Here is an 18,239-nt window from a genome sequence, read left to right as displayed (position 1 = left end):
AAGCAGATAGTATTTATTTTTCTCACAGTCACCCTGGAAGAGATTATCGATCCAGAATAATTAGCCAAATACTTCCATGCGATTTATACATCCTTAGCTACAATAGACAGATGAGAAAATTAGGGCCAAAATCCAACACTGAGGTCTACAGTTTGGCTTTCTAGTAGGTGGGGTAGCATGTATTGATAAAACATGTGTTAACTTGCTTTGGAGGTTAACATAAATTAAATGCTATGCACGTTCCCAGGTCAGAATATGACTGCAGTAGTCTCCAGCTTCCTCTGTGTGCACTTTCACAACACAAAGATGTGAGCGGGGCTATAGACTCCCGACATTCTTTACATTCTCCTTTGCAAGTAATGCTACTCTGCCTCCTTCTTGCAGAGGTCATGTCAAAATACGCTTATTCCTGCAAGGAGTAAATAGCATTTTTAAGACCTGATTTATCATTAAACAAATAGTGTTAGAGTGTAGGTAGCTTGCCTCTGTTCTTGCTTGTAGTAAGGTTATGGAAAGGTCACTCTGTCAGCATCAGTATTTCCTATTTTATGTATTTTTAAGTTACAGTAGAATCAAGGCCAGCATTTTCTCAGGTATGCTTTCATGCAAAGTCATGGCAAGTGCACGCATCCCATTTGGTGGTTCGATTAGCACTGCTGGCACAGAAGACCATACTGTGCCCTTTTGCTCCTTTGGTGCCTAAAGCACTGTGAAATCCTTGTGTTTGAGCCTGACTTTGTGGTGACCCTGTATGCTAGAAGGATACTAATGTGTATTCATTTTGCAATGTCAAACTCTAGAAAATGCTCTGTAGCTGAGAAGGAAGACAAGCCAGTCTCTTGTTCAGTAGTCACCTTGTGAGGAATCTGCATCTTCACTGGTTTTTAGGGTTTCCACAACAGAAAGAGTTCATAAAAGCTGCTGCTCTGTAAAGCAAATGGTTGATTTCTGCAGTGACTCAAAGTACGTTGTATTCTGTGTAAGACTTTCCTGATACCCACTACCTGTCAGAGTACTGATAAAGCACAAGGCAGAATGTGGGCTTTTACGTAACAAAGTTCAGAATGGGTTTTTCTGTTCAACAGCCTTATTGTAGCCTACATAAATGTCAAAGGCAAATTGAAGGTTAATATTGAAAGTTCAGGGCATTACCTTTAAAATAAAAAGAGAAAGATGAATATAAAATGAGTATTTAGGGACACTTTGATTAAAACCTTGTTAGTAATGAGGGTTTGCTAACACTTGTGAAGGGTGGGAAGCCTGAACCTGCCTTCTTGTCTGAGGTTCCTGCTCTGCTCTGTGATAGTTTCATGGACTCCTGTTCATGTTTCCTTTGTTTGCCATTTTCTTAGGGCATACATAAAACTCACAAAAACTCTATGGGTTAGATTTGTTTATTTGCATCATTTCAAGGGAAACTAATACATTCATTTGTATGCAGGTGTCAAACTGGTTTGCCAATGCAAGACGTCGCCTGAAGAATACTGTCAGGCAACCAGATCTTAGCTGGGCTTTACGAATAAAACTGTACAACAAATATGTTCAAGGAAATGCTGAACGACTCAGCGTGAGCAGCGATGACTCATGCTCTGAAGGTTTGTTGACGCTCTTTTCATCAATTTTAAACCAATTAAAATAAATACAGAAAGTATGAGATACCCTAAGTTAGCTCTGATTTCTCACAAGACGCCCTCAGTGCATTCACCTTTACGTTTTATGAATTAGGTGCCCTTTTTGGCTCCCAAGTACTGTGCAGCCTTGCAAAGCAGGATTGTGTAGGTTAATCAGGGTGACAGTCTGTTTGCATGTTATTTGCCTGCTTCGTATAGCATTGTTACTAGAAAGATGATTGTTATTTCATTTGATTCTACAAGCCTATTCTTTTAATCTGCATTAAAAGAAAAAATTGATTACGTTTGTTGGTTTAAGGAAATGAGAAATCTCTTGACTGTTAATTTCCTTGATGGAAGGGCTAGAGCAATATCACAACATTAACAAGAGAATCTGATTAACTTCAGTGGGGCTTTTTATATGGTAAACTGAATTTAAAAAGTGCACTGAAATTCTCTTTCCTATCCAAATTAACAAATGCAGGACTTTTTTAAATAGCACCCTATATTTTTTAATAGAACGTTTGTATTAATTATGCCTGTGGGTACTTTTTTTAGTCGGTTATGACATGGAGATACATTGACAGGAACAAATGCTACAGAACATTGTCAGAAATCTGTATGTGAATTTTTAGAAGAATATGTTTCAATTTGTACCGAGTTTCAATTCTCTTTGTTCCAGTTTCAGTTTGTACTCACATTTCTTTGGTATGCACTTCCCTTTAAAAGATTGGTTGCAGGACAATTAAAAAAGTACAGTTTAAGCAAATACACTTAAATATGCTGTAGTATTCAGGAGAACCAAATTTCAAGTTATGATAGTAAGAATTCAGCTTATTCACACAGATTTTTAAATGCTTATCATTGGTGTAAGGCACTTCTCGGTTTTTCTACCTACATTGTGCTGCTCATGAGCAAATTAGACTCAGAGACTGTTTTCTACAGTTAATTAATTTGGAATAGCTGGAACATCTGAGAACTCTGGGAACTACTGTGAGCAATATGTGAACAGAAGAAAATGAAAATCGTTGTCTAATGCTAGTTTTAGTTATATTTATAGCAATTTAAAACATGTAGAGAAAGCCCTTGTTAAATATTAGGTATTCGATGTATTACTGTATCTGTGTTCTTCTGTTTTCAGATGGAGAAAATCCTCCAAGAAACCATATGAATGAAGGGGGATATAACAAACCAGTTCATCACACTGTGATTAAAACTGAAAGTTCAGTAATAAAAACAGGAGTGAGACCAGAAACAAGTGCCAATGAGGATTACGTGTCACCCCCCAAATACAAAAGCAGCTTATTGAATCGTTACCTAAATGACTCATTGAGACATGTCATGGCTACTAATGCAGCTATGATGGAAAAAACAAGGCAAAGGAATCACTCTGGTTCATTTAGTTCCAATGAATTTGAGGAAGAATTGGTGTCTCCGTCATCATCAGAGACAGAAGGCAATTTTGTCTACCGGACAGGTAAGGGATTCTCTTTGCATCATTTCTAATACAGCCAGCTTTGGTGTATGGCATCACCTGGAATGAGTCACCTGGTCGTGCCTTTTATGAAAGTGGATAACTCCTGTCCATCCTCCTGTATGAGCGTGGATAACTCCTGTCCACCCTCCTGTATGAGAGTAGATCACTCCTGTCCATCCTTTCGTATGAGAGTGGATAACTCCTGTCCACACTTTCATTCACTGGAGAAGTTCTACCTGCAGTATTGAAGTTCAATGCTCTTATTGACTACTAATGAAGCTGGTTTGCTTTTTGAATGGAGCTATGGGGCTGATTTTTGAAATGATGCTTACAGGCCATTTTGTCAGCACTAAGACAAGCCTAAAGAAGGAGAAAACTCTTGAGCCTTCTGTTAGAATAAAGGAGGACTAAAGTACTCCATGGCCCCAGCTGGGAGGAGCAGGAAGGCTCTGAAATTTCAAGGTGGCTGTTTGCGGCACTTACGTGAGCCATATGCCTCCCAATGGAGTGCACGTGAACGCCTTCCCCTTTTGTACAGCATCTTTTCTGTCCTCAGAGTGCCTTCTGTGGTGCGTGGCCCTTCAGCGCTCATGCGTCTCTTAGGAATACATGGATTAGTTTAGACCAATTTCTGCATCACTCTCCAGACAGAGTACACTGAGCTAAGGGGCCACGGACTTGGCCACTGAATATCTTGGCTTAATGGTTTTTTGAAGGGTCACACAAAATTTGTTATTTTAATCTTGTCAATAAAAACATAAAAGCATGATTTATATAATCGGCTGTGTTACCAGTCGGGAGACAGCACATGGGACTGCCTGCTTCATGCCAGTAAATTGCTGTGAATCAGGGCAAGATCAGGGCTTGCTCAGGTCCCCGTGGAGCAGGGAGTGCTGGAAGGCTCCTCTTGTGAAGCTTGTTCTGTATTTCTTTGGGGACGTAAGGCAAAGTCTGTCCCCTTATCTTTGAAAAAAAAAAAGAAGTTTTGCATCCCAAGCTCTGGAGGTCTCTGCCAACGTGTCAGGGTTTCCAACCATCGCAGCAGCCCTTTGTGTTGTCCTGGGGCCTTTCTCAGAGGGTTATTCTGCCAGGGACCACCCTGTGTGTGGGCAGCATCACTTTTGGGATGGATGAATATTGATGAAAAGTACTGGAGGGCTTTGCACTAAAGTTAGTATAGATTTAAGTGTTGAACTTGGTTCCCCTTGGCTTCCCTGGCAGACAGGTTCGGGTGCCCCTCGCCTTTGCAACCTCTCAAGTTTGCAGCCTCTGCCCTCTCTTTCCTGGCACATTTCATGTGATTTTTTTTGTCCCTGTGGAGGGGCCACAAGGATTGCAGGAGGCTGAATGCTCTGGTGGGGGTAGGAGGACGCTGGTGCATGTAGGTTGTCAGCGGATGTCTGAGAGGGGAGTGGGGTCCCTGCAGAGGAACGGGATCTTGAGGGGAGCGAGAACAGTGCATACACAAATAAGTTTCAAAATTAACTCTCTCTGTTCATTTAGCTTTTTTTTTTCCGATATATCAAATGCATTTGGTCTGTGTTATGGGCATATTATCTGCCAAGTTTTATTTTTAAGTGAAATGTTACTCAAGAACAGATTCAGCAGCTCACATACGTAACCTTCTGGTTTTCTGTACTTTTATACCATAACTTAAAAATGGACACAATGACTTTTTAAAAATTGTAATAAATTTGCTACTGGATTGAGTTCTTCTTGCCAAGTTTCAAGCTGCACTGAAAAATATGGTCTTTAATGAGGAGGCTGAGACAGGCACACTGTAACTGTGTGAGTTCACAAGCTGGGCTGGAATGACTAAAAACCAGTATATTTGGCCTTAAAGTTCATAACTGACATTCCTGGAACTCCTCTTGAGATCGTATTTAAGTCAGTTCTTAAATATCTTTGTTAACGTTTTGAAGTGCTATGGCCTTTGATACATACCAGCAGCTCTGAAGATACAGTTTTATTCTTTTTACACTTCCAAAGCAGACAAGCAGACAAGCAGTAGCCTGCTGATAGAAGGAAAAAGATCATGTGCACACACTATATTATTAGGTTTATTCTTCCTATATATGTGTGCACATTCAGGAAATAATAGGTACAAATAGGCTTTTTTCAGCTACAAGGTTACAGTCCCATTAATGTTTTTTCTGATGATGTTATAGTGTGCAGGAATTGAGCCCTTCACAAACAAAGCAGATATTTTCAAGTTATCACCCATTCATGAAATTTATTTACAAATAGATGAAATTATCCAAATGATTGTTAGATAGGAAGAGATAAATAAGGACGTTTTAATTTTTTATGTCTTTTCTCTGTAATTTGAATACCTGGGATGGCAGTTCTCAGTGCAATCATGTAGGAGACCTGGATCTGTGTTCTCAAAAATAGGTGCAATCCCTTTTGGTTAAGCAGAATAACAGGGTATGGCTGCCTGTACGGCTCATACCTTCCTGAAAGCAGCAAGTGTCTTTTTAAGTGAGATATCACCACTTAAAAGGAGCTCCCCACTGCAATTTTTTGTTAAGTGAAACAGCTGATTTTTAACACAAAGGGGTTGAAGCAGAATTGTCAAGTCCCTACTAGATGTTTTAGTTTATGAAAACATTTTGAGTAGTGTTTCAAAAAGCACGGAGTGAAAACTGATTGACACTTTATTTTTGAGAAATGTTTGGCAAGGTTGCTCTGCTCCTAAGAGCAGGCAGTCATTGGTGTTGAAGCAAATTATTGTGCTTCCCTGGAAAAGCAACTTTTCATAGCAGATCATGAGTAGAAAGCTTACTCACCGCATCTGGTTCATGTTACGGGCCGGACCCTGATTTCAGGTGCGTCAGTGTGTCCGGAGCGACTTCGCTCGACCAGTGCCTGGGGTCAGCGTGGCCACATGCGTCTCAACAGCCCGTGCCAAATTAACAGGATACGAGTGCAGTGTCCAATGACAAAACCAAGAAATTGCTGTTTAAGGTTTATAAGGAAAACGGGTTGTACAGTTTCCCATTTCAGTCATTAACATGCTTATAAACACGGGACCATATGCTACTCCAGCTTCAGGCAACTGGGAAATGCCGTGTAAAGATCAAGGACAGGCTATATAACTGACTGTCAGGAGAGCGGCCTCACTTTGTACCCCCGCACCACTATTGCGAGCTCGTGGGAAGCGGCTTCAGTGCTGGGGCAGGAGCAGCACGCACCGAGCCGGGTCCCCTGCCGCCTCTCCCGGCCTCTCCGTCCCGCTCCGGCTGCGGGGCCCGGGGAGCCGGGGAGCTGACGCGGGAGGCGGCGCGGGCGGCCGGCCCTGGGGAGAGCGGAGCGGCTGGGAAAGACCGCGGCCGTACTCGGATGTGTCGCATATGTAAGCGGTTCTGTCGTAAGCTGATACGCTTATGTATAGAACTTGACATAGGCGAATGTGTTCACTTAAGGCAGAAAATTTCAGTTCGGATTAATCCTAGGGCAGGTATAATATATAAATATATATAATTGGTCAAATAAGTGTCTTAAACTGACCACTGGAAGGCTTTGCTCAGTGTTTTTGTTTAGTTAAAAATCCACGTTGGAGAACAAGTTTTCATTAACTCCTTGGCACGCTATCACTCACAGCAGGTTCGCTGTGTGACAGGAATAACTAAAACCAGACTTGCCTATCTGTATTTGTTGTACAAACGCACACAGAAACAACGGTCTGACTGCACCAAGTACTCCAGAAATCTATAAGGAAAAGATCTAATAATGTTTATAGCAAGGCTGGACGTAAATCTAAAGTGGCAACGTCAGTCTTTGGTTTACGGATCACTAAAATGCCAACTTTTTCTGTAATCACACCGCAGTGCTCTGCAAGTGCCCTATCGTCAGTCACCTGCGGGAATGAAATGTTCTACATCGTCATAGCACAAGGAAATGAAAAATCCCAACTTTCTGGGATATCGCTGTCTGGTGAGCTGCGTTTGGTGAATGAAAGCAAAAATTAAAATGAGAGAAAGAGAGATGAAATGGCAGGACAGGGAGTTTTCTAACTTTTTTCTGTAGGCAGATTTTCATTGATTGCACTTTATATGTTACTTAGCACAGTAGAAAAGCCAGAAGAAATAAAAATAGTGAGGAAACTAAAGACTTGCAGGCCTGGAAAGGAGGGTGGCTTTTAAAAAAACTCATGAATGACTGGTTGATTTTTGAAGATGTTTGATCTCTATTTTTAGACATTTATACTCAGGAGCGTGCTCTGTTTCTGATGTTTTCATTACTACTGCCTTTTTCTTTCCTCTCGCCTTCCTTTCTTTCTTTAATTTGGACCCTGCAAAGTTTGTGATTTATAAAGCATGATCCTAGGTCGTTTATTGCAGCACACTGAGCACCTCTGATGAGACCCTCAGCACACTGCAGGATCAGGCCCACGTTCATACAGAGCACTTAAATGTAAGGGTATAGCCATGCATATAAGTACTACAGAGAGACACACGCAAGCTGCAGAATAGTGCTGTGATTTTGTGTGGTCCTTGCCAACTTTTCCTCACAATTTAACATTTTTAGAAATTAACATGTAATTTAAAAATGAGCTATAAAATTTAAAAGCATAATATGAACACAATGGAACCTGTTTTCAGAAACAACTCGAGGGACCCACAAAAACCTCTAGTACCAGTGACTTTTGCAAGTTTGATCTAAACAGTGCTGGAGACCGTGGGGATACTTTAAAATAAATGGTAACTTGGGAGAGCTGAAGGAGGTCCCTGTTGCAGATCCTAATGTCATCCAGAAGTGAAATGGAAAAGGGGAATGTCAAGTACAGTATTAAATGCACACAGCAGCATAACTGCAATTTGAAGGTTACACAGCTAAGATCATATTTCTGCAGGAATTTTATTATTACATGACCTGATTCGTCAACACTGAAATAGCATGGAATTGAGAACTGAGGAGAGGATTGCGTTTAATTTGCTGTTCTGTTGTTTTTTCTAAAGAAAGATTAAAAGGAAACGGCTTTACTACAGGGACAGTGTCAAGTTTAATATACCAGATGTGATGGCCCAAACTTGAGAATTTTAAAGATCCTGCCCGCTCCCTGCTAGTTAAGTTGGTTGTTCACTTTTCGCATTTCTTTCAGTTTGAACAGCAAAAATCAAATAAGCTGGTTTTTAATTCCCTTTAGTTTCTCAGTTTCTTAGTATTTGAGCTGTGAGGGGAGTGGGCCAGGATCATTTCCACATGACCCTGGAAAACAATCCTTCATCAAAACTGTGGAAATTTAGCAGTTTCAACTGCTCTCAGGTGGGGGAATGGAGGAAGAGAGTGCTGGGTGGGCTGGGAGCATCGACGGGCGCTGCGGGCAGAGCACCCTCCCAAAAGCCTGGGCACCCAAGGGCTGCCAGCGGGCAGGGGAGAGCTTTGCCTGGAGCCAGCCGCACCGGGAGGGGAAGCGGCACCCCTGGCAGCGTTAGCTTTTCTGAGCCGTTTCTCTCCACTCCCTGCTTTTAATGGTCAGTTTTGTGGGAGAAGAAAGTACTCGTTTTCTCACAGGTGCTGGGTGCAAACACTGTGCATCCTTGTTTTATCTGTTTGTTTTCAGATGTAAATGGCTATGAATGGTTTTGGGTGTTTTTTTTTTTTTAAACCCAAAATATTAAAGGTTCTGGAGATTGGGCTATGTGCGGGTCAGATGTGCTTCTAATAGCAGCATGTTTGTGGATCTAATTCAGGTATAATTGCTGTGGAGACCCCACGGAGCAAAGGAGGCGCGTGTGCACCTCTGCTGGTTTTGCTTCTGTTGATGTCATGGCAAATTTTCTGCGTACTTCAGTAAAAACTAGCTTAAGCCAGTTGTTTGGCTGCAGAGGATTTTCTTCAAGTCAGCTTGCTTCAGGGCAGCACGTCTTGGGACTCCTGACAGCTTTATCATCGCAGAGAATGAGATGTTCTTGCATGAATGATTTGAAATGGAAAAGATGACACCATCTGACCAAAAAATCAGAGAGACCAAAAAAATCAGGGGATCAGCCATGTTTCCATGGCCACAGGTTGCTGCTGCCCGTGCCGGTACAGCAGCTCGCCTCTGCTTCTCTGAGACCATTAAAATTTCCCCAATGCAAATATTCGCAGCAGCGGCCAAAAAAGCAGCAGACCCCTGTGCTTGCCCAAGACCGCTCTCAGACACAGCAGGAAAAATGTATGCTGCTGTCACCGATCGCTAACAACTATATATTTTAATACTCCTCTTTAGAGTTAGCCAATGCTCCAGGCCTCAGCAAGGGCTGTTCCCTGGCAAGCCTCGGGCCTCATTCATTTAGCTAAGGTGTGTGTTCAAAGAGAGAGAAATATTTATCCCTATTTTCCCATTGTTCAAAATGTCTTTAGAATTATGCTTGGTCTTAAAACCTGGGGCCAGCCCAAATGTGAATGTTTCAGGAAATTATGTGCATGGAAAAGCACATGATCATAAATCAGACTGTTTTCCAGTTCTAGCTGTAGACTGCATGGCTAGTAATGAATATAATAGGGAAATTAGTAAGAAAATTAGCAGTTAATTTAAGGAGTATTTAAAGAGTGTGTGAAACTACAGCTTGGGAAAACTGATTTAATGAAATGGATGTGATTCCTTCTCCCCTTCCACTGCCTGAGCAGATTTTCCCTGGTAGCCAAATTTCTGTGCAGATCTCTTACAGCAGAAACATCAGGCTTCCATACTGCCTTGCAGCGCATCGGCTGGCGTGGCTTTTGCATCGGTTCAGGGGATCCTCAGCCTTGCAAACGCCGGCCGGCTGCAGCCACTGCCACTGCAAGCGGTTGCATGCGCTGCACAAGGAAGCACTACTCAAATGAGGAGGGCAGAGGGGAGCTTGTGGCAGAGATAATGAGACGAAGTAACGGGGAAATGCACCAGCTTGAGCGGAGCAGCAGAAAGCCCTGGGCACTGCAGCCCTGGTGCAGCAGCCAGGGACAGAGCGGTGCAGCATCGGGCAAGAGCGCAGGTTTGCATCCCGTGGGTCGTCCTCATAGCCTGGCCGCCCTGCGCTGCACTGATGTGCATGCAGAGAGATCCTGCCCCTGAAGGAGAGTATGTCTGCTCTCTCCCCTACCCGGGAAACCTGGCAGCAAAACGTGATTATCAGCTGTTTGTGCCAAAGAGGGGATGTAGACCAATGAATGTGAAAAATATGGCACGATTTTAAACACGAGAGAGAGAAAAAGAGGAACAAACACAGGAGCGTTTGCAAAGGCAGAAACACAGAGATGTGTGCTGTCACCCCATCAGGAGCGGCTTTTAAAATCACACACTCTGTAGATCACTGATTGGAAAGTGCTTTTGAGTGCAGAGACAAGGCTGGAGGCAGATCACCCCGGTGCTGGGTTGGGAGCAAGACTTGAGCAGGCTCTGATGCCAAAATGTGCCCGTTCTGCTCCTCGGGGCTCACGTGAGTCTCCAGCTGGCTCTGCCTCCGCACCAAGACATCTGCCCGTGGCACCTGCACGGAGAAGAAAGAGAAATTACAGGGACAAAAACCTTCCTTGTTGCCCAGTGAATTACTTTTACGTATGAAATCTATCATGTCCTTCACGAGTAACCCCTGTCTTCGGTGACACTTATTAACACGCTAATCTATGTGCAGCACAGCAAAGTGTGACCAGGAGCGGACGGGGCGCAGGAGAGTCAGGCACAGGCAGGATGGGGTAGTAGCAGGAGGGGGATGAGGGCTGGACTTTTCACATTCTGGGGCAGTAAATTTGAAGGAATGGCGAGCCCATAAAAGTTTCACTTCTTTCTGGAAAAACGTCTGAATTGAAACTTCATACCTGGCGTGGGGTTCCTGCATGTCCCAGCCTCCTTCTGCTGCTGGGGAGAAATAACGCGACTTTGGGTAACGTCCGGGTGGATTCTGCTTGTAGCGCGGACTGTCCCCTGCGCAGTGTTACAGTGCTGCTGTTCATGTTGCTGTAGTTAAGGCTGTATCTGTGTTTCCATTAGAACCCTTTTAATCCGCAAATTTATGACCCAGCTGTAAAAATTCAATCCAGACTGAAACTTGGCATGGGCAGTGTTCGTTCTCCCATCTGTGGAAGGGATTTAAGCAGGTACATCCCAGTAATAACCATCCGAGTTAGGCTTGTAAATTTGGAGCATGACGACTGCTGAATAAAACGGTGAGCTTCTCAGTAGTCCTGGAGTTTGAAATATTTTATGCCCGTGGTGAGACTGGTGAAAAGCAGCTTGTTTGTATTCAGTCATATAGCTGTAAATAAAGTAAATGTTTTGGAGTTTTCTGCGTTTGCTTACATGCACAAGCAAAAGCACAAGCAAATGCATTTTCCTTACCATGGCAATATTTTGATGTCGGTGGCAAAAATGCTTGAAACTCCTGCAGGGTCTTGCTCCTAAGCAGGGTTGGATCGCTCCCAGGTAGTGTAAGAAGTTGTGTTCATGCTAGTGTGAACGGTAGAATTTATCTATCAATTGTAATAGAAAAAAAATAGGGAAATAAAAAGGCCAGATTGTTTTCTTTTGAGTTGGATTTTTGATTGGACTCTTGTTAAAATATCTTCAAAGCTGATTCAGTATTGAACAGCAAAATTAGTTTTATTCACCATCACTTCCTCCCATTTTAATTTTCTTTTCTAAAAAGCTGCACACTGAACGTGCCTGACCAGATAGACTGGTAATCTTATCTGATCCAGCAAATCCTATTTCCCTTGCAGGTTTGTGGTTTTTGAATGTCATTCTGCAACTTAAAAAAACTCCTTTATGTGTTTAACTGAAATTTTTTAGGTCATTTGTCCATAATGTGAATACCAGAAACCTAATGATGAAAGCAGTTTAGCGAGACCAGACTTCTGATCTTCCATGTGTATTCATAGAGGAGTTTTAAGGAGGGTTTTGGCACAATTTGAGAAGTGGATTGAAGGGGGAACCTGGAATCTCTATGTGGACTAATATTAGGCTGTGGATGGGTTTATACCCGGCCACTTGGAAGACTCCTTGATTGTATTTGGAAAATGTGGGGAACCTATGTGTATTGTTTGTGTGTGAGATTTTTGCCATCCTGATGGAAGGAGTGCTCATAAAAACACCTGTTCTGGAAAAATGTCCCTTCATCTGTAAAGTTCAACTTCTAATTTCTAATTATCCAGAAACAGAGAAGCAGAGTTGGATTCTGTTTCATTTAATCCACTTCAAACTTAAAAAATTGGGTATGAGATACAAGGGGTAGATGTGGAAATTATCAGTGATTACTAAAGTCCATTTGAGGTCTTTTATGCTTTGTGGCATTAAATTGGCATCAGGTAGCCACTTTAGTTCTGTTAAAGGAGAAATATGTCCTAACAGTCAAAGCACGCAGAAGGCTTGTATAATATAAGGGAGTTTTATGTGAAGTACAAAAAAAAAGGAGCAGGAGTTTAAAGCAGGAAAGTAAGTTGGAGAAGTAAACTGCATTGTAGAAAACTTGGAAAAAGTAAAAGCAATTCAAACAGAAAGAGATCAGATAAACAGCTAGAGATGGAACAGCTGAAAAGAAACACGCAAAAATAGGTAAAGCGAAATTCCAACAAGCCATGAAATGTGTTTTCCTTAATTTTTCACAGTGGCCTTGAAACCTGATGTTAGAGACTCTATCTCTGTTCTTTCACTGATGGCCAGAAGTTGAGGTTATGATGACCAGATCGTTTGGTATGGCACTGACATTTCAAGTTAAAAGGGATTGCCAAGACTCTCAGTTATGACACTAAAATATACCGCTATTTCTAGGGCCAATTTTCAGTCCCTCCCTCATGCCTCCACATTGATTTAGGCAACAGATGCATGAAGAGCAAAGCAACATTCAAAATAATCCCTTAGCTGAAGCTGGGGGAAGGCTGGCTAGTGGGCTGTAGCCAAAATTCCTTAAATGTTACAATGTTTTACATTTCTAAATGTAAAAACTTTCTTTCCAATGTGAGGTACCAGCCAAATGTCTTAGTTACGGTATCTCAGAGTAAAAACTGGCATGTGGCCTTGTGGTCATTTGTGGGTATTGACAGATTTACACCGTCAAAGATCAAGTTAAATGTTGTCGGTTTCTCCATCTCCCCTTTACTTTGTCAGGCTTTTTTTCTCTCAGTTACTATTTGTCAACTTAAATCCAGTTTGCTGGAAAAATGAAGGCTCTTCACGACCTGGCTCTTCAGGAGCGAATTGCCTCAAATTCTTTCTGCTAGCCAAGGTATTTTGTAATGCATTGCAAAACAGCAGCAGGATTGCTCTCCTTGCACTAGATGTACTTTGTGGGCTAGACACTGTGGGCAGTTTTAATGATATCTTGGTGTGCTGGAGCATTTGTCTCGGCCGCTGACTTCAGGGAGGCTTTCATCCCAGGTCCCTGCTCTTCTAATTGCTCTTCCCACCCCAAGGAGCGGGGCCTGGCTTTGCCACGTTGTGAGCTAAGCTGTGGGGAGCCCGGAACGGCGGCTGCTTGGGGAGCAGGTCCTGGAGCTGGTGTGCAAATTACACGGTCTGCTCCCAACTGTTTGTGACAGCTTCGCACGGGAGGGGTGCCGGACTGCCCATTATACGGACACAGTAAAATTCATTGTCCTGCTTTTCTCCCTCTCGTGTTGTTTAGCTGGTGTAGCCGTTGGTTACTGCGTCGCTAATTCATTTCCTCTGGATCATCTTCAAATGGGAGCTTGTTCCTGTATCAGGGAAAGCTCTGGGTGGCCGTAGCGCCGTTTGTGCCGGCAGCGAAAGCAGTGCCAGTGAGAACCCAGTGCATGAGAGTAATGTCAGCCGGGGGAGCGTGGGTGCTGGGTGAAGCCTGGGGCCCTTCCCTGTCCACAATATCAGAATTGCGATTGTTATGGGCTTCCTAATTATTGAATCTCTGTAGTTTAGAGTCTGGATGTTGAGAGACGCTTCTTGAAGTAGGGAGAACCCAAAAAAGCTGTCCTGCTCTGGCCAGCTCCAGAGACTGTAGTGGTGTTTGTACACCATACAAGCTTATATATATATATGCATATACACACACACACACATATATTTCCTCAGTGCTCCATTATGATGATGATACCTGTGGAATTCAAGCCTGCTGCCTTGCCGTTTTGCTGTGCTTCCTCCTTCGGCTCAGAGCTGTGCAGTAGTTCACTGTGGCAGTGAACTTTGCAAACATAGAGGAAAAGAGGCTCCCAATGGTATTATCCACAAATGACATCTCCCTTTCAAATCCCGTACCTCACTGAGGTGCTTACTCCAGCTTGCCCAGCAAAGCCCAAAATCCTCTTCATGGAGGTCAGCAGAGAAGATGAGGCTGACCTGCAGGTATTGATCCCGGTGATCCTTTGTTTTATGCAAAAGCCTTTTTTTTGCTGGCTAAACCAAAGTAAAGAAATTCTTGTTTAAACATTTTAAATGAATAAAAATGGCAGGCGTCTTTATAAGCCTGTTCTCCTTTTAGTACTGTCTCCCAGCTTTTCTGCTGCTGTTTTCACTCCTCATCTAATGAGACTGTGGCCGATAATAATTTCTCCTGGCTGCAAGTGCACATAAGCATTAATTTGTGTTTGTTACATTTGCTGTGGCTATATATAGGGGAAAGGTCATTCATATTTCTCAGTCCTCTATACCTCATTCAACTCACTTACAGACTCACATCCCTGATGCTCTGCCCTCTTATTTCAAAAGGGGCTAATAATTACATCTGATGTCCAACTCAAAGTGCCTTTAGCTCCACCTGATAATTGATGGACAGGCACTCAGATATGTTTTAAAACCAAGCCTTTGGAAGTGCTTTATGTTGGGCAAAGCAAAAATCTAATGTGCCAATATCTGGTCTGGTTTTGAGTGTTTTGGCCTCAAAGCACGCAACATGGTTTGACACACAATGTTCATGTGTTTGCAAAGCTTTCCAAACTTCATTTGGTGAACTCCAGCTGCTTTCAGTGGGATCTTTGCTCACAGATCAAAGACTGTGACCCCCAGAGAATGTAAGTGCTCATATTTGGGTACTGCTCTTCCTTCATTCCTTGCACAAAATAGGAAAAATAAAGGCTGTATTCAGCGCCACGGTACTGCTGCACTTGCTGAGGTTTGAGGAGCTCTGTCATCTCTCTGCGGGTGTCGTGGCTGCTCGGAGACACCCCTTCCCTGCCCAGAGCAGCGGCAACACCCAGCTCAATGTGAGCCCACCAAAACCCTCTCCTGCCTCATGGCCACGTCCTCTTTCCATCCCATCCTGACAGCCTCCAGCCAGCAGCTCCATGCTCCCCACAGGACCAAAAATCCTTTAAGGGGTGGGGTGGGGGTGGGACACTGCTCTGCTGGGGCAAACTTGGCATGAGCTGCCAGCTCCTACCCACCCTTGTCCACGGAGAGCCGGTGTCCCACCACGCAACGCCTCCTGCGTACGAAAAACCAGCCCACGGCCCCGGCTGGGAATGGGAGGTCTCGGCAAAAAGCCGTGTCTGGGTGAGCTGGGCTAAGGGCAGCAGAGGAGGGTCGGAGCAAGGTGTCTGAAGGGGTCGGTGGGGGGAAGGTGGGTTTGCGCTGCCCCTCGGGGTGTGAGGGACGTGCGTGCTGTGGGTTATCCGCTAACAGGGCTCACCTTCATCCTTGGCGAGCTCTGCTCCATCCGAGGATTTTGCTCCCTTGGCCTCTGCGTATCTTTATAGCTGGATTATGGGTTTAGGAAAGTCAAATGCCCTGAGATCACAGATACAGGGTAACTGTTTATAGAGGAGAGGAGGAGGGAGAAAATCAACAAATTCCTGTGATATATTGTATGTCATCTGTACGTGACACTCCGAGACCTTCAAATGCTTAAACTAAAGACCTAAATATAATTTAGTTAGTAAAAATATACCTTAGTTATAATAAAATGATAATAGTGGAACTTGGCAACAGAGCAGCTAATAAATACTACACTTCTGAAATGTGCCTGGGATCCAAGTACATACTCTTTTACTGTGTAGTTAAAGCATGTGGCAGGACATGCTAGACCAAGATTTTCTTTTTGTCTTTCCAGTGGAAAACTAAAGTTCTTTGTTTAAGTGAAGCCCGTTGGGAATTTTTCTTAAGTAAAACAAGGAGCTAAAGAATTCCATTCCCTTTTGCCAACTTTTTTCCTCCTTCAAGCCAACTTATCGATTAATGGGGCATTAAATATCAAATACTGCCTAGTTATATTCATAACCTTTTTTATTTAGGCTCCTTCAGTTCTTTCTCGGTGGTGCTTCAAGCACAGCTGAATTAAAAGATGACATACTTTATTGGGAAAATACTACCCCTTCTAAACCTTTTTTGCCTTATAAAAATAAAGGTCAGTAATCTGACAGTGGTTAAATTTGCATACTTAACCCTGTTTCTGATTTTTTTAAAAGAAAAAAATATCTGTATTTTAAGATCTTCTTCCTGAGCTTCATTCTTTGCCTTCCTCATTAGCTGTCTCCATTTCGGTACCCTATCGTTTTGCCAGCAGAGCAGCCAAGTGAATGCTTGACCATATTTTTGTCTGGCGCTAGTGAAACCGTGATCTGACAATAGAATACTTTTCTCTGGGTTTTCCTTCTTCCCCCAGGGAACCATACTTCAAGGGCAACCTGCTTGTCCAGCATATGAACATGTGGAAAATCCACTGCTATGCACTAATGATTTTCAGATGGGCAATTGTTGCTGAAAATCATCCCAAGAGCAGCAGCTTCTCCATTGTAGCACCTAACCACTTTGGGATCGCATTGCTCATAGCTGATCTGGAATAAACCCTTTGCATTTATGTATAGGGTGGTGACATTTGCTGCATCACACATATGTAGTAACAAAAGGAAAAGGAGGTAAAAGTTACAGCTGTGGTTCTTTTTTGGCCGTTGCAACGTGCATCAAAATCTGACACTTATTTTAGCCTGAAAGTATAAATGTAGGAAAAAGTCAAGCTATGCCAAAGATCCACGACAGCAAGGCAGAAGCACCCTAAATATTGTCCACAAATTAATTGCTTTCAAACTTTTGTTTTAAATATTTACAGGAGACTTGTCACATGCTGGGAGAGAGAAGAACAAGTTTTACATTCTAAATCATTTCTATTACTGTTCTCAGAATATGCATTCTTTTTAAACAACTTTCACTTTTAATCTGTAATTAAAGCCAAAGTTTTCTTTTAATTTTAAAAGCTTGTCCTTGGACTAAAATAACATGGAACATTTTTAAACATTGATCCAAGCTGCTGTAGATACATTTTATTTAAACCACAGAGCCTGCAGTTGGATACCTCGCTTTGCCAGATCGGCTACAAACTGTAAGTGTGGCAGTAATGACTGTGGAGTCCTGGATGCTACACTACCAGTGAGAAGGGTTGTTTTTCTGGAGTTGTTCCTCCCTTTGGGCCCTATTCGTGAATGACTTAATCTCTGCGTATGATCAAATGTCGTGCAAGTTACTGTGCACAGACAAATCAAGGAATGCTTCTCTTCCCCGCGTTCCTTACATGGAATTGCTGTGCTTGCCCGGCAAGCAGTTGGAGAGTGGTAAGGGTGGGAAGCAAGCAGCAGCAAAAACACACACAAAAACCACCAGAAGCAATATAAAAAGAGTGAGACAAAGAAAACATAGAAAATTTCGAAAGATTGGGTGTGCAGGTTGGATTGGGCCGTGCATAGACAGCTCTAGCTTGCCCAGGCAGCACCAGCTGGAGGGGGGAGCCGGGCTTTCAACTGGGGGGGTATTACAGGGGTGATACATTCACCATGAAAAACAAAAGTGTTCCTTAGTATTTTCTCTGGAGCATTGGCCATAAAGATGATTTTCAGTGCATGTTTCTATTAGCTTGTTTCATCTTGGAAAGCAAACATTTACTGTTTTGATGGGCAGATCTCAAGAAGTTCAGGGAATCAATGCTTCTTAGTCTTTTTATCCTCTTGACCTAATTGCTTGTGTGGTGTAATTCTGTCCTTTCACAGGATGTTAAACCACTTCACCTGAAGCCAAGTCAGAGATTTTCATCAGTTGTGATATTAATTAAATGATGCATGCCATACAAGGAACTTTCCTTTTGATGTTTTGGTATTTTCTTAGAGATCCAGAAGAATACAGCTGGTGAAGTGGTGCATAACTGTTTCCATATTTATACAGACCTTTTCCTTAGTCTTTTAAGTTTCAACAAAGTTTTCACTTAATGTTACGTGTTGTTCTCAGTTAAGAG

At 42.8% G+C, this 18,239-nt stretch overlaps 1 protein-coding gene across 5 annotated transcripts in view; it reads left to right on the top strand.

Annotated features, from left to right (window-relative positions):
* MKX (mohawk homeobox) overlaps window positions 1–18,239 on the top strand; it is a 49,354-nt gene that overhangs the window by 9,638 nt on the left and 21,477 nt on the right. For all 5 annotated transcript variants that reach the window (XM_049798367.1, XM_049798364.1, XM_049798366.1 and 2 more), the window contains 2 exons: window positions 1,442–1,595; window positions 2,752–3,087. In XM_049798367.1, the coding sequence (XP_049654324.1) occupies window positions 1,442–1,595; window positions 2,752–3,087 (490 nt within the window). The remainder of the gene's footprint in view (window positions 1–1,441; window positions 1,596–2,751; window positions 3,088–18,239) is intronic.

Source organism: Accipiter gentilis, chromosome 4, assembly GCF_929443795.1.
Source record: "Accipiter gentilis chromosome 4, bAccGen1.1, whole genome shotgun sequence".
NCBI classification, from domain to species: domain Eukaryota; kingdom Metazoa; phylum Chordata; class Aves; order Accipitriformes; family Accipitridae; genus Astur; species Astur gentilis.
The sequence above is the reverse complement of the archived record's forward strand: the minus strand, read 5'-3'. Positions and strand labels throughout refer to the sequence as shown.